Below are 14149 nucleotides of genomic sequence, written 5' to 3' on the forward strand. Positions count from 1 at the left end.
CTGCTCAATTCTCAGAGGAACACAATCACAAATGTGATGCAAATGAGTTTAACTCCACTCAGTTTCACTGTTTGACTTGATATTCTGAGCCTGCTGTGGTTGACTAATAGAGAGAAGATGTTTATATATATATATATATTGGTCCTTGTCAAACTCGCTCAAATCCCTTTTTTCCCTGCTTCTAAAGCCCGGGATACACTGCACTATTTTTGGCTGTCCCAGAAGAAAGATTGTCATTGTGAAACAATCGTGGCGATTTCTGTGATCGTGGCATTTAATTGGTGGTCCTATGTTGTACAGTGAGAGAGGTTCAAAGACGGCTGTTTTCCTGGACTTGCGATCAAAGATAGCCTACGATTATTTTCTGACAGTGTCAGAAATTCAGCATGATCACCGCACAGTGTGTTTGTGTAGTGGTTTAAAAAGATCAATATAATTAACTTTTACAGTTCATAACTATTATCAGTTTGTTAACTGCAACATAAAAAGTGCTAAGTCAAAATGATTAATTCATGTGAAGTATATTACAGTTTTTCTCAGTCGCTTTGGTGCATTTCTCACATCACTATTTACATTTGCAACAGTTAGTTCAACCTCCACAACATTTAGTCATTTGTGCACATCATAGTTGTCAGACACAGACGAGGACACAGATGAGGTAAGTGCAACAGAGGTTTCAGACACAGGTGAAGACACAGGTAAAGAATCTTGACACGTAGAACTGACGAATGGTATAACAATGAAAACTTTCCTTGGCAGATGACGATGGTGACACAGATGATGACGGAGGACTCAGGACTGGAGATGAAGACGATGAAGACAACAGTAGGTACAATGTTCAGGTAAGACGAGGTCGAGTGACGTGTAGGGATCGGTGCAAGACCAGACAATGAGTGAATGGGACTGGCGTGCTTATATGTGGCTCTGGTGATGATGCACAGGTGTTCAGTATTCAGGTGATTGTGAAAGAGTGGGCGTGGCGTAAGTGTTCGTGTCAGAAGGTGCAGATTGTGTAGCCGTGACAGTGCCCCCTCCTCCACGGGCAGCTCCTGACGGCTGGGAACGACGGCGGCGACGGGGTCTACCACGGCCTCGAGGAGCGGGACGGTCGGGATGTTCATGGTGGAATTCGGTAAGTAGACTGGGGTCAAGGATATCCTGGCGGTTGACCCAGCGTCGCTCCTCTGGGCCGTAGTTCTCCCAGTCCACTAGGTACTCCAGTTGGGACCCACGTCGCCGCGAGTCAAGGATAGCTCTCACCCGGTAGATGTTGGTGTCTTCATCGATGGCAGGAGGAGGAGGTACGGCATCATCACCAGGCTCTGTGGAAGGAGGAGACAAAGGGTCAGTGAAGGGTTTGAGAAGAGAAACATGGAACGATGGTGAGATGCGGTACTGTGCTGGGAGTTGGAGACGGTAGGTCACTTCATTCAGCTGCCTCTCGATGGTGAATGGTCCGATGTACCGGGGACTCAGCTTACGACGAGGCAGCCGGAGGCGGATGTCCCGAGTGGAGAGCCAAACTTGTCCTGGTTGATATTGAGGAGTGGGTCGTCGGCGGGCGTCAGCTTGCTCCTTGTGCCTCTGGACTGCCTGCTGGAGGTGCACGTGAGCTGAGTCCCAGACCCTCTCGCTCTGTCGGAACCAGTGATCTACCGCTGGGATCTCCGAAGGCTCACCCGACCATGGAAACAAGGGAGGTTGGTATCCTAACACGCACTGGAATGGGGTGAGCCCTGTGGTGGACTGCTGGAGGGAATTCTGGGCGTATTCGGCCCAGGGCAGATACTGGCTCCAACAGTCCTGGTTATGGTGACAGTAGACCCTCAGGAACCTCCCGATTTCTTGGATTTTCCGCTCAGTCTGGCCGTTGGTCTGAGGGTGGTATCCTGACGAGAGGCTGACGGATACCCCTAGGAGGCGAAAGAATGTGGTCCAGACTCGGGAGATGAACTGTGGTCCGCAGTCAGAAACGATGTCTTCAGGTAAACCGAAGTGGCGGAAGACGTTGTGAAAGAGTGCCTCTGCCGTTTCGAAGGCCATTGGTAGTCCTTTGAGAGGAATGAGCTTACAGGATTTCGAGAATCTATCCACCACAACGAGTATACAGGTGAATCCTTGCGAGGAAGGAAGATCTGTCATAAAGTCTATTCCAATGTGGGTCCAGGGTCGTTCTGGGATGGGCAGAGGCACAAGCTTTCCCTCAGGTAATCTCCTAGGGGTATCCGCGATGGCACAGACTGAGCAACCCTTGATGTACCGGGAGATGTCCTGAAGCATGGATGGCCACCAGTAACGTTGTTGAAGGAGCGAGAGGGTCCTTCTCCTGCCTGGGTGTCCAGAGCCCAGAGATGAGTGAGCCAAGTCCAAGAGGGTGATACGGTGCTGAGGTGGTACGTATATCCTACCCTCTGGACCTCCCGGTGGAGCAGGTTGGAGGAGGTTCTCTTGTTGGATCTGTTGGTTGATGGTCCACTGGATTGGGCTTACGATCATGGCTGGAGGGAGGATAGGCTCTGGAGGTTCAGGATTGGGATCTGCTTGATGAAGACGAGATAGAGCATCGGCACGGTTGTTCTGATCTCCTGGACGGTAGGTGACTTTGAAGTAGAATCTGGTGAAGAATAAGGCCCATCGGGCTTGGTGATGGTTGAGTCTTTTTGCGTCTCGTAGATATTCAAGGTTGCGGTGGTCAGTGATAACTTCAAACGGTTCCTTTGCTCCCTCCAGCCAATGTCGCCACTCCTCCAATGCGAGCTTGATCGCCAGGAGCTCACGATTGCCAATGTCGTAATTCTGCTCCGCCGGGGATAGCATCTTGGAATAGAAGGCGCATGGATGGAGTTGTGGAGGATTCCCCTGCCGCTGGGACAGTACCGCTCCGACCCCGGTGGAAGAGGCATCTACCTCGACGATGAACTGACGGTTTGGATCGGGATGGACCAGGATCGGAGCGGACTTGAAAGCGAGTTTCAACTGATGGAAGGCGTTCGTGGCCGTGGGGTTCCAGGACAGAGACTTGGGCCGGTTACGGAGAAGAGAGGTGAGTGGTGAACTGAGCATGCTGTAGTTGTTGATGAAATGGCGGTAGAAGTTAGCAAAGCCCAGGAATCTCTGAAGCTCTTTAATGGTGTTGGGTTGTTTCCAGTGAGTGATGGCTTCCACCTTCCCCTGGTCCATCTTCACACCATTGGAATCGATGACATAACCTAGGAACTGGACTGAGGAGGTGTGGAATTCGCATTTTTCCAGTTTAAGGTAGAGTTGGTGTTCACGGAGCTTCTGGAGGACGAGTTTGACATGGTCTTCATTACGATGAGAGTAGATGAGGATGTCGTCGATGTATACAATGACGAACTTGTTCAGGTAATCTCGGAAAACTTCATTCATATAATTCTGGAACACAGACAGACTATTGGACAACCCATACGGCATCACCTGATATTCGTAGTGCCCGGACGGGGTGATGAACGCTGTCTTCCACTCGTCCCCCTTCCGTATGCGAATCAGGTTGTATGCACTCCTCAAGTCCAGTTTTGAGAAAATGGTGGCTCCACGTAATTGTTCCAGGGAAGCTGGGACCAGAGGAAGGGGATAGCTGAACTTAACTGTCTGTGAATTGAGATGGCGATAGTCAATACACAGCCGCAAGCCTCCGTCCTTTTTGGCCACGAAGAAGAAACTCAACACGGCAGGGGAAGTCGATGGTCGTATGAATTCCTGCTGAAGAGCCTCTTGGACGTACTCCTCCATGGCCTTCTGCTCCGGGATGGACAAGGGTAACGTGGCCCCAGGCAGGAGGTCGATGGCGCAGTCCCATGGCCGATGAGGTGGAAGTTGAGTTGCCAACCGCTTACTGAAGACATCCTGGAACGCCCGATAAGCTGAAGGAATGGTTACTTGGACTTGGGTTTCTGGACTTTCAACTGAGGTAGATTGGATCAGTAGTGGTGGTTCTCTGGATGAAGAAGATCACTGAAGAACTTTTACAGGTAAGGTGATGCAGTGTTCATGGCAGTTCTTACCCCACTTGAGGATTTCACCAGTTGGCCAATGGATGTGAGGTTGGTGTTGGTTTAACCATGGGCGTCCCAGGATAATGTCAGCGGTTGACTCCTCCAGCACCATAAATGTGATGTCCTCCACATGCAAGTGACCGACGCGAAGGATGAGTGTGGGGGAGAAGTAACGGACATGACCTCGGCCCAGCGGTTTTCCCTGTATGGTCGTTATTTCCAGGTCGACGGGGCTGCGTTGACGTTTGGCATTCAGGAGATTGAGGGTTTGTTGGCTGATGAAGTTCCCCGCCGACCCGGAGTCGAGGAGGGCTTGTACTGAAACAGAAGATTGACAATGTCTTAGGTTCTCCCAGGTTTTAGTTAAGCGTGCTGTTTGAGGAGGTAATTGAATGGTACTCACCGCTGGACGAGGAGGTCGAACTGGACAGGTGGGTAGTTGATGTCCATCTCCCCCACAATACAAACACAACCTTAAGTTGATGCGGCGTTGTCGTTCTGAGGTGGTGAGATGGTATGTATCAACTTGCATGGGTTCAGGTGCTGGATGCGCGGCAGATGGTGAGACGGGCGGAGGATTTACAGCGGGAGCGGTGTGACTGCAAGCAGCGAGTCGTTGGGAAACCCGGATGGATTTTTGGATAAGATTCTCTAACCCCAGGGAATCTTCATATACCACGATCCATTGTTTAACTTCTTCACGTAATCCATGACGAAAAGCTGTGATGAGAGCGGTTTCATTCCAGCCGCTTATATAAGCGAGGGTGCGGAAGCGCACAGCATATGAACTTACAGTTTCGTTCCTTTCTTGGCGAATGTTGAATAGCTGATCGTGAATGGATAAATCAGCTGTCTGCTGGCCGAAGACTTCCTTTAACTGGGAACAGAATGAGGATACAGAACCAAGGATCGCAGAATTAGCTTCCCATAATGATTGGGCCCATTGCAGGGCTTTACCTGATAATAGATTAATGATGAACGCCACCCGGCTTCTTTCGGTGGTGAACAGATGAGCATTGGCTTCCAGGAAAAGAGAGCATTGTAGTAGGAACCCGCTGCAATCCTCCGCCGCGCCGCTGTATGTCGCTGGTCTTGGCCATGGGACTCGCAGGGGCAGCTGAAGAAGTGAGTGGTGGAGAAGGTGTTGATGATGACGGTGCGGTGGTTGTGGTATTTTGAAGGAGTGAGGACCGTACAGCTTTGACCAGTTCCAGGAAGGGATCCGTGGTGCGGTCCCCGCCTGTACCTGAAGAGCTCTGCATCTGGTCTGGTCTTCTGTCAGACACAGACGAGGACACAGATGAGGTAAGTGCAACAGTATTTATTAAAAGAGGTTTCAGACACAGGTGAAGAATCTTGACACGTAGAACTGACGAATGGTATAACAATGAAAACTTTCCTTGGCAGATGACGATGGTGACACAGATGATGACGGAGGACTCAGGACTGGAGATGAAGACGATGAAGACAACAGTAGGTACAATGTTCAGGTAAGACGAGGTCGAGTGACGTGTAGGGATCGGTGCAAGACCAGACAATGAGTGAATGGGACTGGCGTGCTTATATGTGGCTCTGGTGATGATGCACAGGTGTTCAGTATTCAGGTGATTGTGAACGAGTGGGCGTGGCGTAAGTGTTCGTGTCAGAAGGTGCAGATTGTGTAGCCGTGACAATAGTAGCAGTTTCTCATTCCTTCGAACAAATTGCAAATGCTTTTGAACATGCATCAATTGCTTTCATACAACTCTCTGCTTTTTTATAACATTATCATTTGCTTATGTCATGTCAGTCTAAATTAACTATACTTGTGAATGCTGAATAGTCATTCCATATAAAACAAATAGTCCTCATTTCATTGCTTGAGTCATTACATACAAAAATGTTGAACTAGTTGTCAAAATCTGTCAAGCAAATTTTACACATTTTTTTAAAATCTTTTTTTTTTTCCTGAAAATGTCTCCTAAATTGAACAATTTCTCTCAGGTTAATCTCAACTTTCACTGATGAGAAGGGGTGTGTGAAGCATTAGTTGCAACCAATGATAAGCCACTTCTATACAATCACTGTCAGAGGTGAATCCCATAAACCCCCATTTTACAAGCATATACGAACCAAGCAGGACATAGTGTGTACCATTTCTACAATACTGTGACACAGAAATGGAAGGTCAGCCTCATGGAAGAGGGGTAAGGGGAAGGGGAAGGGGAAGGGGAAGAGGGGGAAGGGGAAGGGGAAGAGTGGGAAGGGGAAGGGGAAGAGGGGGAAGGGGAAGGGGAAGGGGAAGAAGGGGAAGGGGACAAAACAGGGGAAGAAGAAGAGGCCAATAGGCAGATCCCTGATGAAATCAGGGCTACAATTGTGGATCATGTTGTCAATCACAGCCTCACAATGGCTGAGGCTGGTCGAAGGGTGCAGCCAAATGTTGGGAGAACCACTGTAAATTCAATTATTCAAACATTTCGTCGGGAGAACAGGTGTGTATAAATGGACAGTAATTCAGCACTAAACAATCTACACTGCACTACTGTCATTGTGTCATACATGAAGCTTGCAGTGGGACAAGAACTTGTCACTGTACGTTTTACATTTAGACGTACAGCTTTACTGCATCACACATTTAGTGTATTTTAGTGAACAGTAGTGTTACAGTAAAGATTTGCCATATGTACTGCAATATTGTTTACAGTTGTGCACAGCTCTACCCAAAGGGAGTTTATGTTTGTTGCAAATAAGGGTGTATTTTTTCTTTTGCACAATGCTGTGAACAAATTAAAGAGCATATGCAGTAAAAATGTGAAACATACATATTCAGTGTCTTGTACTCCGTTACCTCACTAAATACAGTAATGTGTAACTTTACTGTATTTTTCAAATGGCTGTGCAAATAGTATATAGTGCTGTCTTGAGCATTTTCAGGTAGTGTCACCAAGATCTGACTTTTTTTGCATTGGAAAACACTGACAGAGTAAACTGTCATAATGAAAACATGACAAAGCCATTTGAATATCTTGTTCATAAACAATGGTGTCAGGACTTTTCATCTTGATGACACTGACACTTTCATTGACACGAATACGTGCTTTTGAGGAATGATCTATCCATTTTGAGCAAGTGACATGCTCTTGCAGGTTATCAACTAGGTTTTGCAGTTTGTACTAATTGTTTTGAGAACTGCATTAACTGTTGTGCAAATGTAAAAAGTGATGTGAGAAATGCACCAAAGCGACTGAGAAAAACTGTATTGTTCTAATTCTGTTGGTTAACTAAAAATTAGATGTAATTCAAGGAGTGTCCAGTAGGGGGAACTCAAAGGCTGCCGGGAGTAGCTGACGCTGAACTATGCTGTGCGTCACAGCCAATACAGCTCAGCACGCAGACAACAGCACGAGTCCGTGTCTCTTTTATTAATATATATTTTCCCCCTTTTCAAGGGGTACAACATTTGCTGGTATGACCTACATCTACTGACCAGCCAGGTTCAGATCAACATGCTCTTTGTTCATAGAATACAACAATCAGTTCACAGCTACACGTATAAAATTTTAGTGATGGTGTTTTTCTTTGCAGTGATTTACAGAAACCTTTCATAGAGAATTTTGAGTGTGTTGTTGACTGTGTGAAAGTGTGTGAGCAGCTGCAGTATCAGTTCAGTCACTGTGATTCTGACTGACGGAGGATTTCTATGACTCTTGACCACTGTGTGAACTCTGACAGTAATAATGTCCAGCATCTTCAGTCTGGACTCCACTGATGCCACTGAATCGAGATAAAGTTCCCCTGCAAACAAGCCTCCACTGGCCCTTTACGGCCCCACTTAGGGCTGCCAAAATGTTGGCCCCTTAGCACTGGCCCTGCACGGGCAGCCCTCACTTAGCCTCCGTGAAGCCTTAGTGCTGTTTAATTGAAAATAATAAAGTTTGAAGTCACCGATATGGAGGCAAGCATTTGCTTTAGTTAGGCTCTTGACCCTTGCAAGTGTGATGAATTTCAGGATCATATTTCAGATTTTCTATGAGTGTATTTCTTGATTGACATACTGTACTCATAAAGGTACAGTTCACCCAAAAAATTCTGTCATTTACTCACAATCATGTGATTCCAATCTGTATGTTTTCATTTTGGGGTGAAATATTATTTCATAATATCAAATAATAGTTCAAATAATAGTTCCGAATAATTTCCGACATAAAGTTTAAGTGACCTGAGTTCTTACTTGGTCCTTTCATGGTCTAGTTCTCCTCTACTATCACTTTCACTCCCATCATATCAAAATGTTTTAGAAAATATTTTATGTATCCTCCTAGAGATCTCTTTTGTAAAAAATAAAAAAAAAAGAGCTATCTAAAACTAATCTTGATTTCAACAGGGTTAAATGAACACATATAAGCATCTTTAAAAAAGCTTTATTGATAAAAGTGAAATACGAGTGGAAGAATTTCATAATCTCTTTATGACAAGCACAGTCCAGATTTATAGTTAAGCAGAGCTTAGAAATGGACCTTTTTTTCCTGTTGGATGAAACTCAACAGTTTCTCATATGGCCTCTAGATGGCAGTGCTTGATATACAGTTAAAACAGCCTGACAATGATTACATGCACATAATTTTACGATGAATAACAATGTTCTTTCACAGTTTCACTGCTATATTTTCAATAGCATCTTACTGTATAAACGAATATCACCTTAGTTAATTGATGCAGATGCAGTTAGCTAATTCAAAGCAACTTACAAATGGGAAATGCAGGCATTTGTAGATTAATATAATATTGCAATTATGATCGATGATAATATCGCTTAACATCACACGAAGGACATGCTTTTGAACAAAGCACAAACATTTTTAGGATCCAGTTTTCAGCATAATTTGAACAAAGGCATGATTTGTGTTTATTTTTTGAAAAATCTTGCCAAGTATCCCAGGGGTCCTTGCTTTCTTTCTCCTGCTCTCTTCTTGATGTTTTCCAGTGTTCCAGCTTTTTCAGACTCATTTATTTCCTTCAGCTTCTCAATCAGAAAATCAATGTGCTGAAGTGTGAGTAGAGAATCAGCATTGAGTGCGATCTTCTCCAGAGTTTCCACACAGTGAAAAGCTTCATTCACCAGCTTTATTTTCTCAAACTCTAATTCTTGCAGTTCTTCTTCCAGCATTTTGACCACACATTTGTCGTCTCCAATCTTACCATCATATTTCTTCTGTAAATCTTCATATGTTCTCTTCTCTTTCTTTGTCTTTGTTACATATATTTTCGCTGCTTTGATGTGTTTGCTGAAGTGGCATTTATTTGTACACACTGTACAGTGATTATTTCTCATCGAACTGCACCATGAAAGATCACTGGTCCACCAGCATCCTGGATAATGACAGTTCTCCTCACAGACGGTGCAGCACATCGCTGCTTTGGCTACAGAAGTATCAATATCAACCCATTCTTTGTAGGGCACTTCAACTTCATATTTAAAGTTTGCAGGTTCCTTGTTCTCCTCGAGAGCCTCTTGAGTTTGTTTCAGCTCATTTTGCTTTAGTTCTGTCGTTTGAACACGTGCTTTTAGATTGGAAATATTTGCCTCCAACTGCTTCCGTTTCTGCAACACATCTCGGGTCATCTTTAGGGATTTTGGTTGTATTGTGTCAAGAAACTTGAATAATTGCATCATTCCTTTAAAACTGAGATTCCATGATTGATTCAGCCTCTGTTCACGGTCTTCCTCATCTTCATCATCATCTTCATCAGCTTTTGACTGACAGTTGTTAAACCGGAAATACACTGGCTGATTCTTGTCATTCACTGCACACTTGATTTTAGCCTCTTTAACAGCCGTCAGGGCATTTTTAGGTGGAGCTCCATCTGAGTATGTGAAGAGCAGGACAATGTTTTCAGCAATATCTCTTCCAAATAAAGACTGAACAGCATCAAATATGTATATTTGTCTGTCAGAGAGTCGATTCTGTGTTGCTTTAATCACCAGACACACTGCATGTATTTCATGGATCACTTCAGCAGATTTACTTAAACTAAGCAAACTCTTGGTGATCTTTTTTTCAAGATCGATTCCACGAGTGTCTCCATATCCTGGAGTGTCGATGATTGATAAATCGACTTGACTCTCTTGCAGATAAAACCCATAAACAGTGACGTTGGAGGTCTGACTGTGAACTGATGTTCGGTCACTCTGATCATCTGTGATCTCAAACCAAATCTTGTCTTCTCTCTGAACATCTAACATGTAGTTGATCATCGCATTGATCAGGGTTGTTTTTCCTGTTCCTGTTTCTCCCACCATCAGAATGATTTTATGGGGTTTCTGTCTGTCTCTGTTCCCAAAGGTGATTTTTCTATATGGTTCAGGATGATCCAAATTGTCTGCATTTTTTTGCAGACGGTATCGAGCAGGATTTCCATCTTCAATTAAGATGCTTTTCTTGCGTATTTCATCAATTTTATTTAAACTGATCATATTTTTGCCTGTGGTGTTAAAACAGAAAATGTTAATTCACACAAATAAATGTATACATTTGATGTTTTGTTTTATTGCTTTATTTAAGAAGCAAAAACATGTTTATAATGAACTAACTTCAGTGCTATTGTTATTATTGATCAAAATATATTATTTACATTAAAACTGTAACAAATAAGTGTTATTAGCATTTTGTTCAATTAAATATTTAATTAATAAATTCGGTTTGTTACATTTTTGTAAAATAAGCAAATTAAACCAAATAACAGATTACAATAGAACCCAAATTCTGGAAAAGTTGGGACAAATTTGTATAAAATGAAAACTAAAAGACTTTCAAATCACATGAGCCAATATTTTATTCACATTAGAACATAGATAACATAACAAATGTTTAAACAGAGAAATATTACACTTTTATCCACTAAATGAGCTAATTTCAAATTTGATGCCTGCCGCATGTCTCAAAAAAGTTGGCACGGGGGCAACAAATGGCTGAAAAAGCAAGAAAGTTTGAAAAGATTCAGCTGGGAGAACATCTAGCAACTAATTAAGTTAATTGATATCAGGTGTGTAACATCATTAGCTATAAAAGGGATGTCTTAGAAAGGCAGAGTCTCTCAGAAGTAAAGAGCTGTGAAAGAGTGCGTAAAAAGATTGTTGAATACTTTGAGGAACATTGTTTTTAATGTCAAATTGCAAAGGCTTTGCAAATCTCATCATCTACACTGCATTACATCATCAAAAGATTCACGAAGCTGGAGAAATCTCTGTGTGTAAGGGACAAGGCTGAAGACCTTTATTGGACCTTTATCGACACTGCATCACTCATTGGCATAATTGTCACATTACTCATTGTCTCATTACACATTGATCATATTACTAAATGGGCCCAGGAATACTTCCAGAAACCACTGTTGGTAAACACAATCCGCCGTGCCATCTGCAGATGCCAACTAAAACTCTATCGTGCAAAAAGGAAGCCATATGTAAACATGGTCCAGAAGCCCCGTCATGTCCTGTGGGCCAAGGCTCATTTAAAATGGACTGTTTCAAAGTGGAAAAGTGTTCTGTGTTTAGAGTCTAAATTTGACATTCTTGTTGGAAGCCGTGTCCTCCGGGCTAAAAAGGAGGGAGACCTTCCAGCATTCAGTTCAACAGCCAATCATCTCTGATGGTATGGGGGTGCATAAGTGCATACGGTATGGGCAGCCTGCATGTTTTGGAAAGCACTTTAAATGCTGAAAGGTATATAAAGGTTTTAGAGCAACATATGCTCCCCTCCAGACAACGTCTATTTCAGGGAAGGCCTTGTGTATTTCAGCAGGACAATGCAAAACCACATACTAAAGCTATTACAACAGCATGGCTTTGTCGTGGAAGAGTTCGAATGCTGAATTTGCCTGCCTGCAGTCCAGATCTTTCATCTATAGAGAACATTTGGCGCATCATTAAACGAAAGATGACCTTGAACTCTTCAGCAGCTGGAAACCGATATCAGGCAAGAACGGGACCAAATTCCAACACTCAAACTCCAGAAACTCATAACCTCAATGCCCAGACATCTTCACACTGTTTTGAAAAGAAAAGGAGATGCCACACCACAGTAAACATGCACCCGTCCCAACTATTTTGAGACCTGTATCGGGCATCAAATGTGAAATGAGTTCATTTTGTGCATAAAATTGTAAAAATGTGTCAGTTTAAACATTTGTTATGTTATCTATATTCTATTGTGAATAAAATATTGGCTCATGTGATTTGAAAGTCTATTAGTTTTCATTTAATTAAAAAATGTGATCTGTTTTGCTATGAATCCTGGGAGCTGTCTGGTCTTAAAAGTTTGTTGTGAAATTTACAGAAAAAAGTGGACAAACGTGCAGTGACTTACGGGATGACCAACACTGTAAACAGGAGTCCTTAGAGGTGATGTTGGGGCAGAGTAGAGAAGAACTGACCTGTGAATCAAAAGAGGATATTCAAACCACATGTGGGTTATTATGCTGTTTAGATTGGAATTAATTCATAATTCCAAACATAGTGTTATGCGACAGAAATTTTAATTTGTTTGGGCTTTTTTATTCCAATGGAGGAGTTTGAGCATTTTCAATCGCACTGGACTTTTAAACTGATTGTAATTGTATTAATTGTTGAGAGTGGGAACTTTTTATTAGATTTGAAAAAGAGCAGGGGCTTGAGCCTATGGAGAGTTAACTCCAAAAGAGTCTATTCCTCAACTCTGAATCCCCCTAGAGTCGGGGTCAATTTCAGCACAGGAATCCACTCTAGTTGTCAACTAGGACAGGGCCTCTGTTTCTGCATACATGATCACTCACTTGTTCAGATGATTCTCTATTCCTAATATAATATTCCTAATATAGTGCATGGCAGTATATCAGCAAGAAGTGAACGAAATGAACCGAGGTATCCGGAAGCATTACACTTTGCGTAAGCTGGAGCTGTCGCAGAAACAACAGTCAATACGTGTATATTATTGTATGTATTGTGTTTATTTTTAATATCCTGTCTAAGAACCTTTTAAGACAATAATTATGGTGTTTAATATGATGGCTGGGTGGCAATAAAGACCACAGCTATTTATTGTGACTTTCCTTCTGCAAAATTAGAGTCAGACTAATTTAGAATCAAACCCTCAGATCCCCCAGTTAATGGTTGAGTGTGTTCTCCAATAATGGAACATGTAATGTCAGACTAAACAATTCTAATTGTGAATATGTCAAAAGAATCAACCACAAATGGGGCAATAGTGAGCATCCTTCTGAAAGCTATAATGACAAATGGAATCCCACCCCCATGGTCTGATGTGTTAAAATGTTTTCTTTGTTTTTATGTTTCCCTTTTAAGGACTTCAGGACTTTTAAGGACACCACAGATTTCTGTAATATCAATATGCTTATATATGTAACACACTATATGAATAAAATGGTATTGATACATTTGTATATTTATGACAAGCTTTAATCCTCAGAAATAAATATCTATTACCTTGTATGATGGATCAACTTCACTGATGGGTCTGAATGTGTGTTTGGCGTGTTTCAGTGAATCTTTGCACACTACACACACAGGCTGTTTGTCCTCCAGACAAAAGAGTTTGAGTTTTTCATTGTGTAAACTGCAGATCTCCTCAGACCCTGATGAACGGATATCCTTCAGGAACGACTCACACAAGTTTTTTAGTGCAAGATTAACTGGAGGTTCGAGTTTTGAGGATCTTCTGCAGACAGGGCACTCCTGAGTTTTGGTGGTTCTCCAGAACTGTTGAAGACACTCTTTACAGAAACTGTGACTACACGACAGAAGAACAGGAGACTTAAAGATTTCACAGCACACGGGACAAGAAAGTTCTTCTGAAGAAACATGCAGTGACGCCATTTTGACAGTTTGAGCTCCAGCTATCTAAACTTTACTTGTGAACGATAGTTTCAAATAAGATCTGCTGTCTGCTCAGAACTGAACTACTCATAAATCATTGTTGGACGTTTTTCTCTCCGTTCTTCATTGATCTCTGATTCTTTTGCTTTTGTCAAAAAAGAAGCGAGTCAGTATGAAAGAAAGGAGAAATAACAAGTCAATCTCTTCCTGATAAGTGTTAAGAGGGTCAAGTACAACATAGGGTGTGTTGAAACGGGTCAAAGTACAACATCAGGATTTC

General features: G+C 42.8%; 1 protein-coding gene across 1 annotated transcript; it reads right to left on the reverse strand.

The window, feature by feature from the left end:
• Positions 1 to 8451: 8451 nt before the first annotated feature.
• On the reverse strand, positions 8452 to 14087 carry LOC137014060 (uncharacterized). Its single transcript, XM_067378173.1, has 3 exons — positions 13480 to 14087; positions 12365 to 12431; positions 8452 to 10481 (listed from the first exon to the last, which is right to left on the reverse strand). Exons 1-3 carry the CDS (start codon positions 13867 to 13869, stop codon positions 8905 to 8907), a joined length of 2034 nt encoding a protein of 677 aa, XP_067234274.1. The 5' UTR covers positions 13870 to 14087; the 3' UTR covers positions 8452 to 8904.
• Positions 14088 to 14149: the final 62 nt, after the last annotated feature.

The sequence above is a fragment of the Chanodichthys erythropterus genome, chromosome 23, assembly GCF_024489055.1.
Source record: "Chanodichthys erythropterus isolate Z2021 chromosome 23, ASM2448905v1, whole genome shotgun sequence".
Lineage (NCBI taxonomy): Eukaryota > Metazoa > Chordata > Actinopteri > Cypriniformes > Xenocyprididae > Chanodichthys > Chanodichthys erythropterus.